Source organism: Myxocyprinus asiaticus, chromosome 3 (assembly GCF_019703515.2).
Source record: "Myxocyprinus asiaticus isolate MX2 ecotype Aquarium Trade chromosome 3, UBuf_Myxa_2, whole genome shotgun sequence".
Lineage (NCBI taxonomy): Eukaryota > Metazoa > Chordata > Actinopteri > Cypriniformes > Catostomidae > Myxocyprinus > Myxocyprinus asiaticus.
In genome coordinates, this window is record NC_059346.1 from 9,385,484 (window position 1) to 9,411,682 (window position 26,199).

The 26,199-nt window shown below is 37.4% G+C and overlaps 1 protein-coding gene across 2 annotated transcripts; it reads left to right on the top strand.

Annotated features, from left to right (window-relative positions):
- The first annotated feature begins 99 nt into the window (after positions 1-99).
- On the top strand, positions 100-24,879 carry sec14l8 (SEC14-like lipid binding 8). 2 transcript variants are annotated; one of them, XM_051658711.1, is made up of 12 exons: positions 100-242; positions 778-853; positions 5,130-5,173; positions 6,651-6,713; positions 8,108-8,296; positions 8,631-8,726; positions 8,807-8,867; positions 9,022-9,105; positions 11,719-11,825; positions 21,319-21,458; positions 22,804-22,973; positions 23,079-24,879. In XM_051658711.1, exons 1-12 carry the CDS (start codon positions 189-191, stop codon positions 23,180-23,182), a joined length of 1,188 nt encoding a protein of 395 aa, XP_051514671.1. In that variant the 5' UTR covers positions 100-188; the 3' UTR covers positions 23,183-24,879. The 2 variants fall into 2 exon arrangements, with proteins under 2 accessions (XP_051514671.1, XP_051514680.1); XM_051658720.1 differs by lacking the exons at positions 21,319-21,458; positions 22,804-22,973; positions 23,079-24,879 and adding an exon at positions 12,952-14,057.
- Positions 24,880-26,199: the final 1,320 nt, after the last annotated feature.

The following is a 26,199-nucleotide window of genomic DNA, read 5'->3' on the forward strand; positions in this document are numbered from 1 at the left end:
TATTAATATTTTAATCCAATCCGTTGTCTTGTACAATATGAACTAAATAATCGGTCCTGCAGCGACACCCAGCGGTAGAAACGCATCACAACTAGTGGGAGGAGACACGAAACATCATTTAGTCCTTTTCAGGTCTTTACAGTCTCTAGTTCATTTCAGATTGTTATTTCTGGTGTACTCGGGCAAACATGAGCGGAAGAGTAGGAGATCTGAGCGTAAAACAAGCTGAGGCCCTGGCCCAGGTGACTTATTTACCTTATATTTCTATCAGCAGTTTGTAATGGATAGTTAATAGAGTAACGTAGTCCGTGAGAGCTGACCGGGATAGAAAGCTAGTTCCGATTAGAGAGGCCACATAACGCAGTTGTTTTGGAAATGAGAAGGTTTTACATGTGGTTTGGATGGATATTTAAGTCCATTATTTCCCCTCAAAATACTCTGTTTGAGCTTAAAATGTTTATCACTCTGTTGCGGCGAGTTGAGAGTAAATTACGTAAATGCATCCGGTAGTAAATCTTCAAGTTTGCCCAGCTCTCATCACACGTGAATAGATGCATTTAAATGGTAGAAATAGCTTTTGCCTGTGTATGTTCATATGCAATTTCTCACACCAGAATAAATGCATTTAATTTGTAAAATGATTAGTTTTGCCTGTATATGTTCATGCACAATTTCTTATGGTTGATCTCATGAAATATTAATCAATGCATGCATGCAAACAATGCATATGAATCAATGCATTGCATAATTATTCATCTGTACTCAAACTTTTGTCAGTTTCGAGAGACTGTTCAGGATATTCTGCCCCAGTGTCCATCACAAAGTGACCACTTTCTTCTCCGATGGCTCAGAGGTAAGTTACACTCAGTGTGAGATTTATGATTTATAACATTTTTGCTTTAATGTGAGTGGGGTTAATAAAGAGAGAGAGAGAGAGAGAGAGAGAGAGAATAATTTCACCCATTCTGTTATAATTAATAGATGCTACTGATTTGGAGAAAAGTTGTAAATCTCATAGATTCATAATACCGATTGATTAGAATCTTATAGAATGCCAATATCTATTAAATAAAAACTTATTGAATAACTATATTCATAGTAACATATTCGGTTATAACTATACACAGAATCAAAATATCTTTAGAATAATCTTACAGAATGATACTTCCTATAAAATGGAATTGTTTAGAATGATAGTGCACTGCGTACAAAATAGAATCTCATAGAATTATACTACCTATCAAATAGAATGCTAATGCATATAGAATAGAATGTCACAGAATGTGATCCAGGCAAGTGAGGGTATGTCCTGTACTGACACATGTGCAGACAGTATGAATCAGTGTAATCAGATTAAAGCCTGATAACTGAGTCTATAGGCTGTCTCGTTTGGAAGGCTGCGTCCTCCGGAGGTCGCATTTATCGGCTGCATACGTCATTGAGACTGTCTCTTTTCATAAAAGTAAGTAGGACACTTCGAATGCGACCTTCGAATGCGACCTTCTTTCGCGGGAATTCGGAGGATGCATGAGGTGTATCCTTCGTGGGCACTCATAACCCACAATTCTTTGCTTCAACGGAAATGTCTAAAAATAAATAAATAAATAAATGACGCCAATTTGTCAGTAAATATGATGTTCAAACGCAAGGAATGTTAATTCCCAAGTTAAAGTACCTCAGTAGATGGGTGCAGAGTATATAATATGTATAATTATATTAATATATAATTAAAATAAAGTATTTGGCTAAAAGTACACCTGTAAAATCTATTTTCTTTTCACAATACGTCATTATAACTCTCCTAAAATGTACCTCACTAATTCCCTGCAGAGGGACTTTGTTCCCTTCTCACTCAAAGCGCTCGCGCTTGTTAAAGAGTGGCGTGCTGTCATAGCAACCATGTTACGTTCCGTTTCCGTTTGTCCTACGAAGGCCGTCTCGTTTAAACGAGGCTTGTTTAAAGGAGGACACTCGGTATACTGCAGCCTTCAAAGGACGCGTCCTACCTAGCATGCAGCCTTCAAAGGACGCGTCCTACCTAGCATGCAGCCTTCAAAGGACGCGTCCTACCTAGCATGCAGCCTTCCAAACGAGACAGTCACTTGAGTTAGGAACAGGGTTTGCTTTTTTTTTTTTTTTGTATGTAGATTTCACACACCAATAAAGGATGTAGTCTAAATTTAACTGGTGTGTTGCTTAAGTTTCTCTAAACTTTTGAGTTGACCCTCTAGAATCGCATTTAAAACGCCTCATTGGCAGCATTTCAGAGAGTGTCTTTGGGTTTTGACAAAGGCTGTTTTGTGTGCATGAATGGGGCTAAGTACAGCCAGTCTTCTGCAGGGATTTCTAGGCAGAGAACAGCAGCACATAATTTATGTAAGATCACTGATGATGTTACTTTTAATTAGCTTATCCACATAATCAATGACCCCACCTAGTGTCTAGGATGTGTGATAGAAAGTTGAGAAATTAGAGCGAATGATTTATTAATCATGATGATACATGTTTTTCCACAAAGGGAACTGAGATTTGTCTACATGTAGCACTTGCAGTCTTGTGTTATCTTCTTTTGTGCAGTGCTAGGAAGGGTTAACACATGCAAATGTCGTTAATAAAGGCCAGGGTGTTTCGGTTTTGATAAGATAAACACTTGATTATGAAACAAGCCATTAAGGTCTGCAAGGACATGACATGAGTTCACTGCTGTCTAATGCCCCTGGATCATTACAGCATCGTCGGAGTGTGTAGATAGTTCATGCGTTTGAATAAATCTGATGACAATTATCTGTAACTTACTCAATAATTGTAGAGTTTTAATTAGTGGTGCTAAGGTATTTGAACAAAACCCTAAGTATTAATCTTCAATGTGGAACTCATCGCACACACAATTTGTGCTACGAACACGAATGATCCCTTAAATCATGCAGTTTGTTAAGGAGAGTGTGCTATTACTTTTCTAAGCATTCAGACATGGAGTTTTAAAATGGGCAAATAGACTCAGTGACATTATGTAATATCATAAAGACTTGGGGGATGGATACTTTTTGGGCCAGTAAGAAACATCCTAGCAACCACCCAGAACACCCTAGCAATCGCACAGCAATTATCTAATAACCAATTAGAACATCTTACTAACCACATAGCCATGCCCTAGCAACCACCAACAATATCCTACAATTGTGGTGCCGACTTTTGCATTTGCAAGCACTCAATCTAGTTATATACCAGCTATATACTGATATATATATATATATATGGGGTGTAATCCAATTACAAAGTAATTAGTTACTGTAATCTAATTACTTTTTAGTTGACTTTTAGTGGCTTTCAATTAATTTAATTACTTTAAAATACATTATGGGTTTATGCTTATTTCTAATATATTATTAATGTAGAATACATGAATTATGGCCCCTTAACGAGTCATTGTGAAGTTGAAATGTGAGATGCTGAGTGTATGACTTGTGTGTAACAAGAAAGAAATATAGATATTATTTTAAATCTGTTGAGCAGAAAAGTGCTTTAGAAAGTAACTTAAAAGTAAAGTAATTAGTAATGTGATTACTTTTTCAATGAAGTAATTAGTAAATTAATATGATTACAATTTTATTGAAATAATTAATAATTTGCAGTGGATTACTTTAAGTAATTTACCCAACACTGAATATATATATATATATAATAAAATCAGGAACTGTACCTAGAACGAAAAGTCTTAGATCGGAAGAAAGTGATTGACATTCTACAGAACATTGATCACGTTTGTCAGTCGTGTCACATAATCTTCTTTATGAGTATTAAATACTTATGATCAGTGTCAGTGTAATTCTGGGTCATTCGTGTCTCTAGGCCAGTCAGGTGCAGTAATGTCAGTGAAAATAATCCAATCTTACTTTGTCAGAACTATGAAACTGAAATTGATATATTAATTGAAGTGTGATTAAAGGAACAGTTCACCCAAAAGTGTGGAAGACAAAAGATGTTAGGCAGAATAGTGCCTCAGTCACCAATTCTCTTTCATTGCAATTCTCTTTTTTTTTTTTTTCCTCCATAAAATGAAAGTTATTTTTGATTTAGGATGTCAAACAGAAAAAGTCATACAGGGTTTTTACGAGTAAATTATGACAGAATTTTCATTTTTGGGTGAACTATCCTAATATTTTTTTATGTACTTGTTTGAGGTTAGGCTTTTCATTCCCTGTCTTACAAACATAATAAGCCTATCCACATGGGAATATGCTGAAGGTCAGCATACTGTGGCCTACCTGGTCTTTCTATCTAGTGGCAGTATAGAGATTAAGGATCTGGGTTCATAGCTGAAAGCCATTTGTAGGTTCAAATCCTACAAGGGGCAATCCATGAACTATAACCATTTTGCATTTAAACAAGCCACTTAACGGCATGTTTTTGCAGGCGAAACACAGTAATTGTAAAAGTAAAAACTGAGTTTTGAAGTCGAGTCATTAGCCGCGTTTCCACTAACGGGCCAAATGAGGGTGTGCTAGTGTGTGCCAGCGGCTTCATCGTGTCCCCTCTGGGTCTTCCTATGGGCCAACGGCCAAGCACCTTTGGCCCGCCGATTACTCATGGGCCAAAGAAGGCCAACTGGGGATTGAGGCGGGTCAATGAGTTTTGCTGAGTTAGGTCTCGGTTTTCAACAAGCAAAGACTAAAAAAAGCAAACAAACAGCAGCTTCAGTCTCCACCATGTTCATTTAGAGGGCTAGTTAGGTGAGGTGTGTGATTTTGGCACCAGGTCGGCATTTTAAGGGTGGGTTTTAGGTCAGTGCTGCGGGGCTATTGGCCCAATGGTGGGAATGCAGATCGATTTTGGTCTCGCAGCTAAATGTCAGAGGCTATTTGCCCCAGATGACCAGTTGATAGCCCTGGCTCGCACTGGCCTGATAGTGGAAGCATGGCTACTGAGACTATTACATGTCCTGTGACACAGCTATGTTCAAAAGCATGTATATGTCTAATCAATGCATTTGGCTGGATTTGAAGCAATTTTTTTCAGTTTCAGAGATGGTATAATTTGTAGGGCAGTATAAATTGCTTTGAAAAAAATAATAAGCTAAATGATAAATTACTAACTTGCTTCTGTGCAATTTGCCTTTTCTTGTGTTCCAGCCAGAAATTTCAATCTACAGAAAGCTGAGGCCATGCTGCGCAAGGTATCACATGACCATCAGTCTCACATAGTTATTTTCATATTGGTTTCTTTGTGATTACTGGTCCCACTTTATATTAGGTGTCTTTAACTACTATGTACTTAAGTATTTGATACAATGTACTTATTATGTACATACCTGTTGTTGCATTGTACTTGCATTTAAAGTACCTGCATTTAATTACATTTGTAGTTACACTTTTAACCTTACCTCTAACCCTAAACCTAACCCTATGTCAACCCTTACCCAAAACCTAACTCTAACCCCTAACCCCAACCTTAACCCTACCCCTACTCCTAAACCTACCTGTACCTCAACCTCAATAGCAGCAAATGTGAATCTTGTGAGAATTTTGCAGAACAACATGTAGTTACACAGTAAATACATTGTATTGTATGTATTTTAAAGTTATTACATAGTAGTTAAAGACACCTAATATAAAGTGGGACCTGATTACATATACATCAGTGTATAAACAAGCACTTGGTTCATCAGTTCTGTCTGGTCATCTAAATGACACATTTACACAATCCAGACTAATGCTGTGGATATTTCTTTAACCTTCAGGCACAGACTGTGCCAAACTGGTTTGATAAAAGATCATTTCTGTAAGTCTCCGGATTTATCCAGTAGCCTATAATGGATAGGAGTGTGACTTGATGCTGAGGGGGCTGGTGATTCTTACCCAATGGCACTGGCAAGGCCTTCAAAAAAACATCTTTAGTATAATTAACCTACCTAATCAGTATCATATGAAAAATCTGTATGATATTTAGTTATATAATTTTTAGTCATAAAGGTGACATGAAATGACTATTCTGATTTCATGATGACTTTAAAGTTAACAGTTTCTTACACTGTGATGCACTAACGCTACTTCACTTAGCTGTTTTTGACTTAACACATTTATTTTAAGCATTCATGTAAATCAGGCTAAAGCACAGCAATTAAGAACAAATATATTTTTGTGTTGCATCATTAAAGTGTGGTGCAAAACTACAGTGCTTGCTGTGCTTTTCAGGATTTAATTCAGCAGCATGCACTGATGAGTCACATCTCTGCCTAATCATAGTCTGTGGCTCATCTGCTCGGACAGTGATAATTCTACGGTGTTCTATTGGATGTTCGCAATGCTTTCTAGTGCACAGTGTTTGCTTTCTATTCCCACTGTGACATTAATAATGGTGTAGCTCATGGGTCTGCAATTGCAGACTCTGAGGTCTCCATCTTGTAAAAACAAGGACTGTCACTTTACTCTGTCTCCAGTGTCCATTGAAACTAAGGTCAAAGCACAGTCAACACAGTATATAATACAGAGAGACTCAGTGAAAATTGTGTTCAGACAGAACTGATAACAGTCATACAGTGGTACTTTGCTATGCTGATGGTCTGAATCCTGTTTTAAATACCAAATGAGATCATATTTTTTGTCTTAATATTGAAGGTATGTTTTTAATCATGTGTTGTTTTGCATGTTAAGCATGTGGAGTTTCGCAAACACATAAAAGCAGACACGATTACCACGGAGTGGCAGGTGCCAGAGGTACGATAACGTCACTTTATGATGTCACTAACACATTTTAAAAAACAGATACTTGTTATTCTGTTACATTATTGAGTGGTTAAAAGGTGCAATTTTTCACAGCTATATGATAAATAACATGAATTGAATAACTTTTACAAGTTACTAAAATAACATTTTACTGTTTCATACTAAAGCTTAAGGGGGCCATATTTTTCACTTTACAGTATTTCATTTTTTCCTTTATAGTCAAGGTTTATTACTACAAAAACAATTTAGCTTTACATGAACAATTTTCACCTGTTTTCTAACCTTTAGATTTATCCATGCTGTATTTGTTACTACGTCTTTAACTTCCTGAGACCCGAGCATGACTGCTGGGTGCATTTTCCATTTCCCTTTTTGATTTGTTAATAGTAGCACCTAATTAACATGCAAAAATAAATAAATAAATAAATAAAAAAAATAATTGATAGCAAATAGTTTTCCTAAAAATTGATGTCCACATATGTGACATTTTAAATACCAAGCTATAGAAAGTATTTTTTTTTTTTTTTAAATCAAATTGTTTATGTTTCCAGGAGTGTTGGTTATTCATGTTTTTAGATGTTACGGACATTACAGCTGACTTTCTGTCAAGCTGCTTTGGAACAATGTATATTGGGAAAAGCACAAATAAAAAACAAGACAAATAAAAATTATTTGACTTGATTTGACTTTTATGTTTTCGCGTTTCAGGATAAATTTATTGGATGAAACTGAAGACTCTAATCGATTGACACAAACAGGTTTTCAATGTAAAAACATAATTAGGTTTCTCATCAGATGTAGTTTTGTTGGCGTTTCTCCCAAAGACAAACTCCACTGTGATCGGCGCCATTTTGTTTTGTCACATGACTCCGTACAATGAAAGTTTAACTCTTTACTGACAGCACAGAGTCTCCTGAACTGAGATCAGTCAGTTTATATGAAATTAAATTATGCGTTGCGTGTAGCGAAGCCAAAATACAACATCCAGGCATGTGTACGCGGGGTCACATGAGGTTAAGACTACTATATTTAAATGACCCTGTCAAGATTGGCTAACATTTGCATACCAGTGTAGTTTACATGGCCAAAATACTGAATACTAAATAGCTTTTAATATGTAAAAATCTAAATGTTAGTGTGCTTATGTTTGTAACACCATAACCATGATTATATCTGAATGGCTTATTTTTTCATCTTAGTTGCTATAAATATTCTATGTGCACTGTGGGAGCTTTGTGTCATGAATGTTAGCGTATGTCTACATAGTATATTAAATGATTAAAAAAGTTCTGTTTCCATTATATAGCAAGTCCCCTTTAAGTGTTTGATCCTACTGGTTACTTTTGGACAGCCTTTATATTTCAGTCAGTGTGTTTCTTTTTCAGGTAATAGACAAGTATCTTTCTGGTGGCATGTGTGGCCATGACCGGGAAGGGAGCCCCATATGGTATGATGTTGTCGGGCCTATGGACCCTAAGGGACTGATGCATTCTGCAACTAAGCAGGACTTAATCAAGTCTAAAGTCAGAGACTGTGAGATGTTGCAGAAAGAGTGTGATTTACAGAGCGAACGGGTATGTATGCAAGTTGTTGAACGAGGACTGGTTCACCCAAATATTTAAATGTTGTTAGCGTTTACTAACCCTCATTCCGAAACACAAATGGAGATGTTGGGCATGCAGAATGTCCAAGTAAATAAAAACAATAAATAAATAAAAAATAAAAAAACAGCATTTGGGTTTGGAACAACATGAGAGTAAATGTTTGACAGATTTTTTTTATTTTTGGGTGAACGATCCCTTAATGTTTAGTTTAGTTATTGATAGCATTGAAGAACTGAGGTTAAAATGAGTTTGTCGCTCATCACATAACGTTATTTCTGTTTGTTTTCACTTTCTCTCTCCAAAGCTGGGTAAAAATATTGAGTCTATTACTATGGTCTATGACTGTGAGGGTCTGGGAATGAAGCACTTATATAAACCTGCTATAGAGACTTATGGAGAGGTGTGTTTTTTTATTTGTTCCTTAGTTATCAATATATTTTTTGGTGCCTCATCCTAATGCATGTCTTATTTCATTCATAGATTCTCACAATGTTTGAGAGTAATTATCCAGAGGGACTCAAGAGGTTATTCGTCATTAAGGGTTAGTAGCATTTCAAAACTTATCAGTTATCAGTATGACATATAGTCTGTATTGTCATACAAACACTTTAGGAGTTAAATGGCAAGTTATTTTGCAAGCACTATTGTGCATGAGATACTTTTCAATTTGTATCTCAAGACTATCTCTGTTGCAGCACCCAAGCTGTTTCCTGTGGCTTACAATTTGGTGAAACATCTTTTGACTGAGGACACTCGACGTAAGATCATCATACTGGGATGTAAGCGAACACATACTGTATATCTCACTGAAATAATGGTCTTCATGATGTTCATCTGAAGAAACTTTACAGGTTAAGTAATCAATTTTTTTTAAAGGGATAGTTCATCCAAAATGAAAATTCTTGCATCATTTACTCACCATCATACCATCCCAGATGTGTATGACTTTCTTTCTTCTGTTGAACACAAACAAAGATTTTTAGAAGAATACTGTATCTCAATGCGGTAGGTCCATACAATGCAAACTAATGGGGTCCAAAACATTTGGTACCTCCAAAAAGTGCATAAAGGCAGCATAAAAGTAATCCTTATGACTCCAGTGGTTTAATCCATATTTTCAGAAGTGAACCAATCAGTTTTAGGTGAGAACAGAGCAAAATGTAACTCGATTACACTTCCTAGCGGCATCTTGCGCTCTGCGCATGCATCAAGCACTAGGAAGTGTAATCAAGCTTGAAATCATAATCATGCCTAGAGACACGTAAAAAAATTAGTTACATTTTGGTCCCTTCTCACCTAAAACCAATTGGATCACTTGAGAAGACATGGAATTAACCACTGGATTCATATGGATTACTTTAATACTGCCTTTATGTGCTTTTTGGAGCTTCAAATTTTGGTCACCATTCGATTGCATTGTATGGACCTACAGAGCTGAGATATTCTTCCAAAAATCTTTGTTTGTGTTCAGCAGAAGAAAAAAAGTCATACACATCTGGGATGGCATGAGGGTGAGTAAATGATGAGAGAATTTTCATTTTTGGGTGAACAGTTTCTTTCAGTGATGAATTTATGCTTAAGTGCTTTAACAATATGTGCTTCACATTTCTGGTTTTAAACTATATGTGTTTCCCAATGGCTGATGGCGATATCTAGATAGCAAAGTGGCCAATGGCTGATATACACCGATCAGCCACAACATTAAAACCACCTGCCTAATATTGTGTAGGTCCCCCTCGTGCCGCCAAACAGAGCCAACCCGCATCTCAGAATAGCATTCTGAGATACTATTCTTCTCACCACAATTGTACAGAGCGGTTATCTGAGTTACCGTAGACTTTGTCAGTTCGAACCATTCTGGCCATTCTCTGTTGACCTCTCTCATCAGCAAGGCATTTCCGACCACAGAACTGCCACTTACTGGATGTTTTTTGTTTCTGGCACCATTCGGAGTAAATTCTAGAGACTGTTGTGCGTGAAAATCCCAGAAGATCAGCAGTTACAGAAATACTCAAACCAGCCCGTCTGGCACCAACAATCATGCCATGCATCAAATCACTGACGTCACATTTTGTCCCCATTCTGATGGTTGATGTGAACATTAACTGAAGCTCCTGACCTGTATCTGCATGATTTTATGCACTGCACTGCTGCCACACGATTGGCTGATTAGATAATCGCATGGATGAAAATTTATGAAAATTGCCACATAACGTTGCTGAGCCTAGACCTGACCAATTGAAGCAAACCCAGATCATAACACTGCCTCCAGAGGCTTATACAGTGGGCACTATTCATGACAGATGCATCGCTTCATGCGCTTCCCTTCTAACCCTGACACGCCTATCACTTTGGAATAGGGTAAATCTGGACTTATCAGACCACATGACCTTTTTCCATTGCTCCACAGTCCAAACTTTATGCTCCCTAGCAAATTGAAGTCTGATTAGTCGCACTAACAAGTAGCTTTCTTGTGGCCACACAGCTGTTTAGTCCCAATCCTGTAAGTTCTCGTCGCATTGTGCGTGTGGAAATGCTCTTACTTTCACTATTAAACATAGCCGTGAGTTCTACTGTCGATTTTTTACGATGTGACTTCAAACGTTTAGTGATCTCTGATCATGATCATTCAAGAGTTTTATCTGACCACATTTCTTCCGTGAAGCTGATGGTTCACCACTATCCTTCCAGGTTTTAATAATGCATTGGACAGTTCTTAACCCAATTCCAGTGATTTCAGCTATCTCCTTAGTTGTTTTTCTTGCAGGCCAATAATTTGCCCCTTCTGAAACACAGTAACATCTTTTCCACGACCACGGGATAAGTCTTCCGGCATGGTTGTTTAAGAAATGAGAAGCTAGACACTGCATCAGTTAGGATTAAAAGAATTGTTGCCAGCTTAAACATATTAATCACTGCAATAATGATCCAATCATAGGCTCTTAACTATCTGCTTATTTAAATCCAAACGGCGACTTTTTTTTGGCCAGGCAGTGTATTTTAGAATTGATACAAGGAGGAACTAACACTTCTGTCAGTTGGCCAAGCCAGGAAATACAAACTGGACAAAAATTTGCTGGTAATTGGCCTGTTGGATATATCGGTCTTTCCATATTTTAAACCCTCTGGTATGCTTTCCTGCTATGCTTCCATTGTATGTACTTTTTAAGTTACTGTATATATGTTTCCCATTTTCATTTATAAACTGAGGGTCTAAATTCAGTTGCAATCAACAGAATCTCAAAGTTGTGATACATACATATTAGGTTGAATATACCCTGTGGTAACTGCTGCTGTCATGCAAATGTTTAACAGAATCATGGTTACACGCATTTCCATTTATACCATAAAGTCAACTGTGAATAAGCTTCTGCATACTTCTGTTTCCTCAGCAAACTGGCAAGAGGTGTTACAGAAATACATCGACCCTGAGGAGCTCCCAGCTTTCTATGGGGGCAAACTAACCGACCCTGATGGTGACCCCAAGTGTAGAACCAAGGTGAGTAAAGGATAAAGGTCACATATCATTAGAATTTTGTCTTAAGTGGCATTAACTTGCCAACGAGTTAACACAGTTGTTACATGGTCACAGTTTTCTCATTTTGGGTACTTTCAGTTCCCTTTCTAAATGGGATGTTGTGACATAAAGAACTTGAAAAACATTATAGTCAAACATGAGGTCTAACACGTGTGAAAAGCCACTTTCCTAGTACTTCTTATTGATACTTTACTCTTAGGTCACCAATTAAGCATGATTCATGAATGTATTTATTCTGAGTTTGATTGCTGTTTACCGTAATTACAGACAAGGGTTAAACATGAAAGTTTGTAGTGGGGGCCTGGGTAGTTCAGCGAGTATTGACGCTGACTACCACCCCTGGAGTCGAAAATTGGCCCGGTTGCTAGGGAGGGTAGATGCACATGGGGTAACCTCCTTGTGGTCGCTATAATGTGTTGTTCTCGCTCTCGGTGGGGCGCGTGGTGAGTTATGTGTGGATGCCGTGGAGAATAGCATGAAGCCTCCACACGCACTACGTCTCCGTGGTAACGCGCTCAACAAGCCACGTGATAAGATGCGCAGACCCCTGCCACCCGGATTGAGGCGAGTCACTACGCAACCACGAGGACTTGGAGTGCATTGGGAATTGGGTATTCCAAATTGGGGAGAAAAGGGGAGAAAATAAATAATAATAAAAATAACATTAAAGTTTGTCTCAAGTTTCTTCTATAGTAGGGATGCACTGATGTATCTAAGAACTTGTAATGTTTAATTTTTATCCTTTCTCATTCTCACGTCAATGCGGAAAACGGCATAAACGGATGTCACGGTTGTGAAAGCAGCACTTACCTGTAGGCTATATGATGAGGTAAACCATCCAAAATGCTTTGAAACCAGCAGATTTTGACTTCTGAGATACCGGAAATGAAATATACCGTATATGAAAATTGTATATATTGGAAATTATTTATTGTTAGAACAGCAAAAACGCATTTGTACCTTTTTATAAATTTTTTTATGCATTCCTAAGTAAAACAGTGATCTGATGACAAAATAAGCAAAGTATCGGCAAAATATTGGTATTGTTATCGGCCTATAGTTTTTTTCTTTTTCTTTTTCTCCCCAGTTTGGAATGCTCTATTCCCAATGCGCTCTAAATCCTCTTGGTGGCGTAGTGACTCGCCTCAATTCGGGTGGCAGAGGAAGAATCTTAGTTGCCTCCGAGTCTGAGAATGTCAGTCCACACATCTTATCACGTGGCTTGTTGAGCGCGTTACCGCGGAGACATGGCGCCTGTGGAGGCTTCACGCTGTTCTCCGCGGCATCCATGCACAACTCACCATGCACCCCACCGAGAGCAAGAACCACTTTATAGTGACTACTAGGAGGTTACACCATGTGACTCTACCCTTCTAATCATCTGGGCCAATTTGGTTGCTTAGGAGACCTTGCTGGAGTCACTTAGCACGCCCTGGATTCGAACTCCAGGTGTGGTAGTCAGCGTCTTTACTCGCTGAGCTACCCAGGCCCCCAGCCTATAGTTTTTTGTTAAAATTGGTATCAATATCGGCCAAACATTTTCATATCGGTGCGTCCCTATTCTATAGTTATCTTTTATCATCTGTTGGCCAGATATAAATAAAATTCTGCAGTCCACCTGGTCTTGCTCTACTAACATTTATGTGTCACTCAGTTTAACATTTTTTATTTGCATATTTGCCTCAATGTAGGAGTTTCCTGCTTATCCAAATACCAGTTTCATTGTAGTAGTGCTGCTCAATAGAACCACATGTAATTTCATTTTGCCCATGTCCTAAAGCAAAACTTTCAGAAACATGTCATGACAACATTAAATAACAAAGAGGGGTAGTAAAATGTTTATCTATACCAAATTATCTATATCTTAATCCTTTTATATGTCTCTTGCACAACAACATAAACTTCATTATGAAACGCTTGATGCTGTGTGGTGTAATTTGTCATTGGATTGCTTCACTGGTTATTGCATAGGCTGATGACTCAGTTGATTAGATTGGCAAGGCTGAAGCTTTGAAGCACATGACATGACTAATCTGCCCCCCAATTTGTTTTAGCATTGTGGTTATGATTCTGTTTGTAATAAGTCCTAACTGTGAAGAGCAAAGTGCTGTTATAATGGGGTGATTGGCACTTGATAAAGCATTGCATGAAACAGACAAAATACATATTTAGGCTTTTGTTTGTCAATATCATATTGTGTGTATATTTGCTAATCTATATAATGGAAATGTAAGAGGCTGTGCTCGAAAAATCATAGCCTGCTTCTCATACTAGTTCTGCAGGATATAGTATAGTATACAGTTGTGCTCAAAAGCTTGCATACCCTTGGAGAATTGGTAATATATGAACCATTTTTAAAGAAAACATAAGTGAGCAGGCAAAACACATTTCTTTTATTTCTTATGGGATTCATATTCAACTGTAGGTTATAACAGAATGGCACAATCATAAAACAAAACATAGCAACAAAGAAAAAAATGAAATGACCCCTGTTCAAAAGTCTGCATACCCTTAGTTCTTAATACTGTGTATTGCCCACTTTAGCATCAATGACGTGCAGTCTTTTGTAATAGTTGTCTATGAGGCCCCAAATTCTTGCAGGTGGTATAGCTGCCCATTCGTCTTGGCAAAATGCCTCCAGGTCATGCAAAGACTTTGGTCGTCTTGCATGAACCGCATGTTTGAGATCTCCCAAGAGTGGCTTGACGATATTAAGGTCAGGAGACTGTGATGGCCACTCCAGAACTTCACCTTTTTCTGCTGTAACCACTGGAGGATCAACTTGGCTTTGTGCTTAGGGTCATTGTCATGCTGGAAAGTCCAAGAGCGTCCCATGCGCAGCTTTCGTGCAGAAGAATGCAAATTGTCTGCCAGAATTTTCTGATAACATGCTGCATTCATCTTGCCATCAATTTTCACAAGATTCTCCGTGCCTTTAAAGCTCACACACCCCCAAAACATCAGTGAGCCACCACCATGCTTCACAGTGAGGATGGTATTCTTTTCACTATAGGCCTTGTTGACCCCTCTCCAAACATAGCACATATACTTGTGACCATAAAGCTCTATTTTGGTCTCGTCACTCCAAATTACAGTGTGCCAGAAGCTGTGAGGCATGTCAAGGTGTTGTCGGGCATATTGTTACCTGGCTTTTTTGTGGCATTGGTGCAGTAAAGGCTTCTTTCTGGCAACTCAACCATGCAGCTAATTTTTGTTAAAGTATCGTCGTATTGTGCTCCTTGAAATAACCACACCGTCTTTTTCCAGAGCAGCCTGTATTTCTCCTGAGGTTACCTGTGGGGTTTTCTTTGTTCTTCTGGCAGTTGTGGCTGAAATCTTTCTTGGTCTACCTGACCTTGGCTTGGTATCAAGAGATCCCCAAATTTTCCACTTCTTAATAATTGATTGAACGGTACTGACTGGCATTTTCAAGGCTTTGGATATCTTTTTATATCCTTTTCCATCTTTATAAAGTTCCATTACCTTGTTACGCAGGTCTTTTGACAGTTCTTTTCTGCTCCCCATGGCTCAGTATCTAGCCTGCTCAGTGCATCCATGTGAGAGCTAACAAACTCATTGACTATTTATACACAGACACAAATTGCAATTTAAAAAGCCACAGGTGTGGGAAATTAACCTTTAATTGCCATTTAAACCTGTGTGTGTCACCTTGTGTGTCTGTAACAAGGCCAAACATTCAAGGGAATGTAAACTTTTGATCAGGGCCATTTGGGTGATTTCTGTTATCATTATGATTTAAAAAGGAGCCAAACAACTATGTGATAATAAATGGCTTCATATGATCACTATCCTTAAATAAAAGACAGTTTTGTTGCATGATCAGTCATATTTTCAAAATCAATGCCAAAATTTCACAATTTCTGCAAGGGTGTGTAAACTTTTGAGCACAACTGTACAACAGAGCATATCGCACTAGGTAATGTATCCCACATTGCAGTGTGCTTTACGTTACTTTCCATTTCCAGTGTGACGAATGAACCACGATTCTTAATACTTTTCTTGAGTAATTATTTGCATTTTTATGCAAAATTAGATTAAATATGCAAAATAATAGGTTTTGCTTCCAAGATGATAACTGGATGCCACTTGCTACATTAAACGTACAACATGATGTCACATGACAACAGTGTAGCATACTACTGTTTAAAACATTTATAGAGTGCAACAGTCGGGTTCCGAAATTAAAATTCCCACTAATTCTTTCCATAGAGGAATTGATTTTTAACAATAACTTACAGACCTTTAAAGACAGACCTGCTGTGAGCTTCGAGATTGGTAATCAATGGTATTTCTGCTGAAAACATCATTCCGTGTTAATTCAACTTAAACAAATTTGTTTAATAGTGGAATCCCTGGTGAAGAGCTACATTACCCATGAATTCTTAATGGGACAGTTCACCCAAAAATGAAAATTCTCTCATCATTTACTCACCCTCATGCCATTCCAGATGTGTATAACTTTCTTTCTTCTGCTGAACACAAATGAAGATTTTTAGAAGAATATCTCAGCTCTGTAGGTCATACAATGCAAGTGAATGGTGACCAGAAATCTGAATCTCCACAAATCACATAAATGCAGTATAAGTAATCCATATGAATCCAGTGGTTTAATCCATATCTTCTAAAGTGATATGAGAGGGGTGTGTTAGAAACAGATCAATATTTAAGTCCTTTTTTTTTTTTTTACTATAAATCTACACTTTCACTTCCACATTCTTCTTTTGTTTTTTGGCGATTCGCATTCTTATTACATATCGCCACCTACTGGTCGGGCTGGTCAAAGGTGGAGAGTTATACTTAAAAAGGACTTTAATATTGATCTGTTACTCAACCACACCCATCACGTCACTTCTAAAGACATGGACTTAACCACTGGAGTCGTATGGATTACTTTTATGCTGCCTTTATATGATTTTTAGAGATTCAAAGTTTTGGCCACCATTCACTTGCATTGTATAGACCTTCAGAGCTGAGATATTCTTCTAAAAATCTTAATATGTGATTCACCATGGAGCTGGTTGGTTTAGTTCATGGCTTAGAACTCTTTTATGAAGTACTTTATGAAATTACTATGGAAAAAATGATTGGGAAAAATACTTCCTGAACCAAAACTGTTGTGCTCTTTTGTTCTATAATGCAGTCTGTTTCAAATATCATAAAAAAAAAAAAAAACATATATATATATATATATATATATATATATATGGAGTGGGTTATATATATATATTAGACAGTTGCAGTATATACTAAGCACTGTTCAGTAAGTAGTCAGCTAGTATTCAGCTAGTATTCCATTCTGGTCGTAGCTGAGATGTTGTGTTTCTGTGTAGATACATAGGTAGAGATGCTGCCCCCTTCAGGACTGGAAGTGAAGTCCAAATGACACCACAGACGGCATGTTACATTGAGAATATTATATAAAGTGCACTGATATTTAGGAGATTTTTTTTTTTTTTTTTTTTTTTTTTTAAGAATATTTGTTGGATTGTGATATTGCACAAGTCAAATATGTGTTTCAGGCTATTTTTAATTGATCAGTTGTTAGAAATATATTGTTAGAAATTGGTCTGTAGAATGGAGTAGGAATTAGTATTATCATTATTTGTATTTGTTTTGCTCCTGGTGTGACCATGTGTATGGCAATTTCCTTGCCTGTTAAACCAGTAATCAACCTTAAAAAAACCAGAGCACTTTCTTCAAATTGCTAAATGGAAAATGCAAGTAGATAAGAAAGATCCAGTGTTTGTGCTTACAAGGATAGAAAGGTTAATGACACGGTTGCATGACGCATACACTTACGCAAATCATAAAACAGACACTTCCACTGGAATGTCTTTTAAAAAATTATGTTTTTGGAGTGGGTTGTCTGATTTGTTCTTTTTTTTTTTTTTTTTTGTCTGAATCCCAATTTGCATAATAAGTACTTTTAAGTATATAAAAAGGCTGTATGTCAGTTTTAGGCCATAGTACCACATGATAAAATTGTGAAAGTTAACCTTCATAAACATCTCGTCACAAACAGTATTTTTTGAGGTGCACTGATTCTAATCTTGCATACTAGCTGTTGTAGAATGTATATTATGTGAATTGGGATGTTGAGTCTACTGTGAACTATTGTTTGTTCATGAGTTTCTAAGTTTTAATTTTTCTGTATGTCAGACTAATACTACATCATATTTGCTGTGTACTGTTCTCAAAGACACTATTGGGCATTGTAGGATTTTATGATTTGTGAGTGACTAAAATTTTCTTAGACATTCCCCAGATATCATCATCTTTATTATTTGGGTCTGTGACCCCAGACAACGTGACCTTAACTCTTTTTGAAGTCTGATATTCTTGTTGTAGTATTGTCTTGTTTATTGTCTTTATTGTATTAAAGGACTATTCAGGTTTCAATACAAGTTGAGCTCAATCGACAGCATTTGAAGCATAATCAGAATCAGAATGAGCTTTATTGCCAAGTATGCTTCCACATACAAGGAATTTTTCTTGGTGATAGAAGCTTCCAGTGCACAAACGATACAACAACAAGACAGAGATGATAAAAAATAGAATAAAAATAAAGAGCGAATAGAAATATAAGTATATATAGAAATACACAATAAGACAAAAATATACATATAGTACGTACAAATACAAATCTGTTATATACAGTGCAAGGGAATGTAAGGCAGAAGAGGAAGGATATGTTAAATAATATAATTGACTAGGCTGTGTATTGCATGTAGTTATAGTATATTTTTAGCTGTTCATGAGATGGACAGCCTGAGGGAAAAACTGTTCTTGTGCCTGATGGTTCAGGTGCTCAGAGCTCTGTAGAGTTGGCCAAAAGGCAACAGTTCAAAAAGGTGGTGGGCTGGGTGGGTGGGGTCCAGAGTGATTTTTCCAGCACTTTTCCTCACTCTGGAAGTGTACAGTTCTTGAAGGGGGACAAGGGGCAACCAATAATCCACTTAGCAGTCCGAACTGTCCTTTGTAGTTTTCTGATGTCCGATTTCGTAGCTGCACCAAACCAGACAGCTATTGAAGTGCAGAGGACAGACTCAGTGACTGCTGAGTAGAACTGTATCAGCAGCGCCTGTGGCAGATTAAACTTCCTCAACTGGCAAAGGAAGTACAACCTCTACAGGGCCTTTTTCACAATGGAGTCAATGTGGGTCTCCCACTTCAGGTCCTGTGAGATGGTAGAGTCCAGGAACATGAATGACTCCACTGCTGCCACAGTGCTGTTTAGAATGGTGAGGGGGGTCAGTGTTGGGGTGTTCCTCCTAAAGTCCACAATCATCTCCACCGTTTTGAGCATGTTCAGCTCCAGGTTGTTTTGATTGCCCCAGTGAGCCAGCTGTTCAACCTCCCTTCTGTATGCAGACTCATCATCATCTTGGATGAGGCCGATGACAGAAGTGTCGTCTGCGAACGTCAGGAGCTTGACAGAGGTGTCCTTGGCAGTGCAGTCATTTGTGTAGAGGGAGAAGAGTAGTGGGGAGAGCACACATCCATGGGGGGCACCAGTGCTGATTGTACAGGTGCTGGAAGTGAATTTCCCCAGTCTCACAAGCTGCTGCCTGTCCATCAGAAAGCTGGTGATCCACTGACAGATAGACGAGGGAACAGAGAGCTGGGTTAATTTATTCCATAGGAGAGCTGGGTTGATGGTGTTGAAAGCCGAACTGAAGTCCACAAAAAGGATTCTTGCATATGTCCCTGGTCTGTCCAGATGTTGCAAGATATGATGCAATCCCATGTTGACTGCATCATCCACAGACCTGTTTGATTGATAAGCAAATTGAAGGGGATCTAGAAAGGGTCCAGTGATGTCCTTCAGGTGGGCCGACACCAGTCTCTCAAATGACTTCATGACCACAGACGTCAGAGTGACGGGTCTGTAACTTTCATTGATGTAAAAGCATGTTCCACCGCCTCTCGTTTTCCCCGTGAACTCCGTGATGCGATCCGCTCTGAACAGCTGAAAGCCCGGCAGATGTAACGCGCTGTCCGGAATGGCTTCACTCAGCCAGGTTTCTGTGAAGCACAAGGCAGCAGAGTTTGAAAAGTCCTTGTTTGTACGGGTGAGGAGATGTAGGTCATCCGTTTTGTTATGAAGAGAGTAGAGATTCGCTAGATGAATACTTGGCAGCGCTGTTTGAAAGCCGTGCTGTCAGAGCTTGACCAGCACGCTGGCTCACTTACCTCGCCTGCATCTCATAGCACGCTTAAACAACACAGCTGCGCCTCCAACTAAAATGTCCAGCAAAATGTCAGAACAGTCAAAAACCGGGAAAAGATTGTCTGGTATTTGCTGCAGAATGTTTAGCAGTTCATCCCTGGTAAAACTGATCAGAAAAAAATGACTAAACACAGGACAAACAAACAAAAACAACAAAAGAATTGGAGAGCTCCACACCGAGGTGACAGTCTGTGTAGCAATCTTCGCAATAGATAATGTTGATTACCACAAAAAATTAATTTTGACTCGTCCCTCCTTTTCTTAAAAAAAAAAAAAAAAAAAAGAGCAAAAATCTGGGTCACAGGAAGGCACTTACAATAGAAGTAAATGGGGCCAATTTTTGAGGGTTTAAAGGAAGAAATGTGAAGCTTATAATTTTATAAAAGCAACTCTTCTGTTAAAACTCATGTATTATTTGAGCTGTAAAGTTGTTTAAATCTAATTTTTACAAAAATGTTAGGGTTTGTTGACGTTACATCGTCATGGCAATGAAGTTGAAAAATTGGATATAACTTTGCACAGAAAAGGTCAGTAAATTATTTAATCGCACTAAAATCATGTTAACATGCATATTGTTTATGTCTTGTTGCTATACTTTTGAAACAGTGAGAATTTTAATGTTTACAGATTGTCCCCATTCACTTCCATTGTAAGTGCCTCACTGTAACCAAGATTTTTGCTTTTTTTAAAGAAAAGCATGGGCAAGTCAAAATTCACTTTTTGCAGTAATCAATATTATGCCACAAATGCTGTCGATTGAGCATAACTTGTACTGAACCCGGAATATTCCTTTAAGTTACAATCTAGACACTTTTTTGTATTCTGATATGGAACACTTGAATATGCTTTTGTGAACTTAAAGATACAGTATCTACAGGCTGTTATCTTGTGACATTTCTTTCCTAGAGCCTCAGAAAACAAGTATCTGTATATAATGAATCTTAAACAGTGTATATACCAGCAGTTTGTGTTCCAAATTAAAAGCCACTATGATTGCGCTACTTTCTTGTCCATTTTTTCCTTCTGTTTCCTTTTTGTCTACAAAATACTGCACTAACTATCAAATGTCAGGCCTTTTATTTTTTGCATGCATGATGCCTATGTAAGTTTCATCCTTTGTCTCTCCATTTCCAATCATTCCAAGCAAATTATTACCAGTTCATCCAAAACAAGTACAACTCAGGTTTTGTTTTGTTTTTTCAGATTACATTTGGATCAGAGATTCCCAGGTCCTACTACGTTCGAGACACCATTAAAGTGGACTATGATCAGTGTGTGAATATAGGACGCGGCTCCACCCACCAGGTGGAATATGAGATACTTGCACCAAACTGTGCACTGAGGTGAGCAGATGTTATTAGTCTAAAGAAAATATGCTGACTGATAAGAGTACTGGGCCTGGAGTGTGCCATAACCCAGTGATCATTACATGAAATGTGCTGTAAGTGATTTCATTTAGGAATACCAGGCTAATAAATGTCCATACTACCTGACATATATCACTGAAAAAGGAGTAGTGAGAAATAACACCAGTCTCTGTGAAAGCGCTAGGCTCTGTAAACACTTATAGCCAATCACAAATTCTCTCTGCATGTAAACCATTTTGTGCATTCTAGTTTGCTGACGTGAGGTTTGTTGACTTGTTTTTGTAGAGATGTTTTGTGGGCATGGTCTAATTCATTGGCTAAATTTGGAGTAAATTAGCAAGATGTTGAAATTGCCTACAGCACCTTTAAATTTACAATGCAGGATTCAACATGCAATACAAACTAATTGCCAGTGTAAATTAGACCTACTGTTAACAAGAATAGTGCGCAATGTCTGTGTGTCTTTTATGGAAATAAAACAATATATAATTTAAAGAATTGTGCATATACATTTTTTTTAAAACGTTTAATGAAATTTGTTTAAACTGGAGAGAGCAATTTTGTATGTACACATGATTAATGAAATATATTTTATTAAAATGATAAAACTGTATGATTATATATATTTTCCTTAAAGAGATAGTTCGCCAAAAATGAAAATTCTCTCATCATTTACTCACCCTCTTGCCAGCCCATTTTCTTTCTTCAGCAGAACACACACGAAGATTTTTAGACAAATATATCAGCTCTGTAGGTCAATACAATGCAAGTGAATGGTGACTAGAACTCAGAACATCTAAAAAGCACATAAAGGCAGCATAGAAGTAATCCATAGGACTCCAGTGGTTTAATCCATGTCTTCAGGAGTGATATGATAGGTGTGTGTGAGAAACAGATCAATATTTAAGTCCTTTTTTTTACCATAAATCTCAACCTTTGACCAGCACCAACCAGTAAGTGGCTGAATGTGATAGTAAAAAAGTGACTTTAATATTGATCTGTTTCTCATTCACATCTATAATATCGCTTCAGAAGACTAGGATTTAACCACCTGGAGTCACATGTATTACTTCTATGCTGCCTTTATGTGCTTTTTGGACGTTCTGAGTTCTGGTCACCATTCACTTGCATTGTTTGGACCTACAGAGCCGAGATATTCTTCTAAAAATCTTCGTTTGTGTTCAGCAGAAGAAAGAAAGTCATACACAGCTAGGATGGCATGAGGGTGAGTAAATGATGAGAGAATTTTCATTTTTGGATGAACTATCCTTTTAAATGTCTTTTTTAAATTTTTTTACTTGTTCATTGATGTTTTCGTCAGATGGCAGTTTACCTGTGATGGTGCCGATGTGGGATTTGGTGTCTATTTGAAGAAGAAGATGGGTGAGTGGATGAAGGCTGGTCAAATGAAGGAGATTATGCCAAATCAGCGTTACAACGCACACCTGGTACCTGAGGATGGATCCCTCACCTGCCCAGAACCAGGAGTGTGTAAGTACAGAGATACAGAGGAGACAATTTTATAGCATTAAGATGAACATTAAACTTGCATGATTTAACTCAAATAAATGTACTGTCATGTATTTCTTTTCTTAGATGTACTGCGATTTGACAACACTTACAGCATTTTCCAGTCCAAAACGGTCAGCTTTTCAGTGGAGGTCCTCCTACCTAGTAATGATAACCAATCAGGGCCTTAAAAATAAATCATGACAGAACAGTAGACCAAGCAAATGACAAGCAGCAACCAACAAAATTATATTCTCTCTAAAACTGTTTAATGAATATTGCACTGTAGCGTAACTAAAAACTTTGTTCTGTGTTGTAAATGTCATAATGCTGCTCTGATCAAACTGACCAATCACCGCAGTAAAATCTTGTGGGATGAAATTTGATCAACATGCAATGACAGGCTCTATTGTTCATCAGCCTATCTGGATCCCAATTTCAGACAATGCCAGTTTGATTCTTTACTTACAATTTTTCTGAGATGAAGCCATTATCAAGCTGATTAGTCACAATTTAACTCCTTGACATTATTGAAGTATTCACTGCATAATTAAACTTAAGTGTCAATGTCATCAAGTGTAACAACTGTATTAAGGGCCACAAGACCCTAATGTAATGCTGAGAAGTGTTTAGTATATATTATTTGATCTTTCCCTTGTGGATTCTTCTTGATTGCTTTAACTGGAGGTCTTCTAGTTATATCACTTGTTTTCTAGTTTATATAGAGAACACGGGTAAGTCTGAACACTTTATCCCTCAGATTACTTGATGTGGGAGATATAAAAAATATATACTTTATTTGAATTATACACAGATATGTGAACCTTTGAAACACGTTGTTTACTAAAAGCATGTAACCTCATGACAGAACAGTCTGTCATGGGTTTTCTGATGTCTTTTAAATTTTGTTTTGTTTTTTGTTTTCACTGTTGTCTTCCATAATTGGAAGTAATAATGTAAAATGATTCCTTGTTTAAGAGTTTTACCTCAGGTCATTGTGTTTACAGTAACAGTGTCTGCATTTGTTTCCAGCATCACGCAGGTGCGGAGCCAGGAGTGGGGGGGGGGGGGGGGTTATTGTGCCCACAATAAAAAATGACCAAAACGGCAATTGCGAATGGGTTGGCCAGGCTTCGGTCCATGGTGGCCGTGGCCAAAGCTCCGCCATCCCCGAGCTCCACCCCTGGCATCACGTAATCTGTTTTCTTAGTGTATTTCAATGACCACATTGTATTTGTCAGATTTTTTTGTTTCTTCCTTTGATTTTGTAATATTAATGTAATTTATAAGTGATATTGCATTAACTTTATTTAGTTATTAAATATTAAAATATAAGAACCAATTTTAGACCACATGATTTTCTTTTGGCTTTCTAACCTATATTAATGCTTATAGTTTTAAAGCAGTGTGTAATACAACCATTTATAAGATTTAGAATTAAGATCTTAATCTTAATTATCTATCTATCTATCTGTCTGTCTGTTTGTCTGTCTGTCTCTCTCTCTAATGGTTAAAATCAGGATTTGAAAATCTGTGCTTTAAAAACCATCCTATTAAGAGTAAGTTTTACATTCATGATGGGCATCAGAAAGAGTTGAGTGATTTAGCCCAGTGTTAAATCTTAAAATGTGTCTACAAGATATTGTAGTGTTGTGTCTAGAAGTAATTCCTCTCTCGTCAACTTCTCGCGCATGTGCATTATGTTTAAGATGCTTTCGCCTGTGCTTTTTTGCTCGCATCTCAGCGTATTAATGATGGAAATCATTAGAAACATCAAAAATATAACATTATTATTATTATTATCATCATGATCATAGAGTGACTATTTGCAGAAGGTATAAATACCTGCCACATAATGCAGCTATTTGCACTGAAATATTCTGGTGGAAACAAAGAAATTAAAGACAAACTTCTCCTTAAGTGTCCCTGCAATGCTTTAGTGTGATAAGGTGTAAATGTGCTTTTCTATGCGGTTTGGGTTCTAATCCTCATTTTGACCCAGTTTCCCCCATCCTGTTTCCTGTCTCCACTCTTGATATTTCTCTTCAATACTACTTATAATAGCAAATAAAATGAATACAAAGGTTGATTTCCTCGCAGTGAAAGGTTGGTGTAGGGAGTCTGTGGGACTCTAAATAAACACCATGCAGTGATGCCCTGTTGGTATTTAATTAGGGGTGCAAATAGTATCTAATACTATTTACACTTAGTGCAAATAGCCTTTGCCTTATTATTATTCATATCGAAATCTCATATAGCATCCCATGTTTCTCAGAGTAATATTTTGACATAAATTCATATTAAGGCACATATTACTTTAAATCTTAGATTCTGTTATTGTGACTTAATTTACATTAATAGTCATTCATGAATTAAAAAACTAGCTGCTGTTTAAAGACGTTTATCTCTTTTAGAGCTGGAAAATGTAAAACAAATCTTGTGGAGATTTTGCTTGTGTTCTGCAGCTCGCGCTCATTTCCAATCGAATTGCAAAGAAAAATGCAAATGAATGTCCACACTCAAGATATACATCAACTGAAGTGTGGAAGCAATCTTTGTTTATTAAAATATAAAGGTACATCTAAATGGATTTGAACCCATGGGCTTTGTGTTCTAGAGGCGAATTTAATACCGCTTTTTCTGAAAATGCCATCTGTTGGTGAATTATCGCCATGGCATGTAGATCTATGGCATTTGCATAAACTGTCAGTAGGTACACATCTGTCCATTAGAGGGCACCATTGTAAAGGAAAAATTAATGTAACATATCTTGCTTCAAACAGACTGATTTTTTTATTTTTTAATTATTTTTTTTTAATTACCAAAACAACCACATATTACACAGTGGCATTTCAAATCTGGAAGGATGAATCTCTCAAAAAATTGCCAAGGAATGTTTGGATCATAATTCACACCAAAATCTTAAAGAAATAAAAATAAAAAAGCATGCACCTCCAAACATTGTTTTAAATCCAGGTGCATGACCAAAAAAGTATGTATCAATAAGTCGGCACACTGTTGCTCCCAAATAATTTAATGAGCTCACCAAGCAATATAAGAACGTGACGTTTTGAGCTACATGCCGACTTTCATGCTTGTTTTTCACTTAAATAAGCCTAATGTAATGAAATGTGCTCTAAGGGATAGTTCACCCAAAAATGAAAATTCTCTCATCATTTCATCACCCCTCATGACATCCCAGATGTGT

Excerpts from the sequence above, each read along its gene's own strand:
- sec14l8 (XM_051658711.1), top strand. The coding sequence starts at position 189 with ATGAGCGGAAGAGTAGGAGATCTGAGCGTAAAACAAGCTGAGGCCCTG. Across the intron at positions 5,174-6,650 it reads CTGAGGCCATGCTGCGCAAG|CATGTGGAGTTTCGCAAACA; the intron begins GTATCACATGAC and ends TTGCATGTTAAG. Across the intron at positions 9,106-11,718 it reads TAAGATCATCATACTGGGAT|CAAACTGGCAAGAGGTGTTA; the intron begins GTAAGCGAACAC and ends CTGTTTCCTCAG.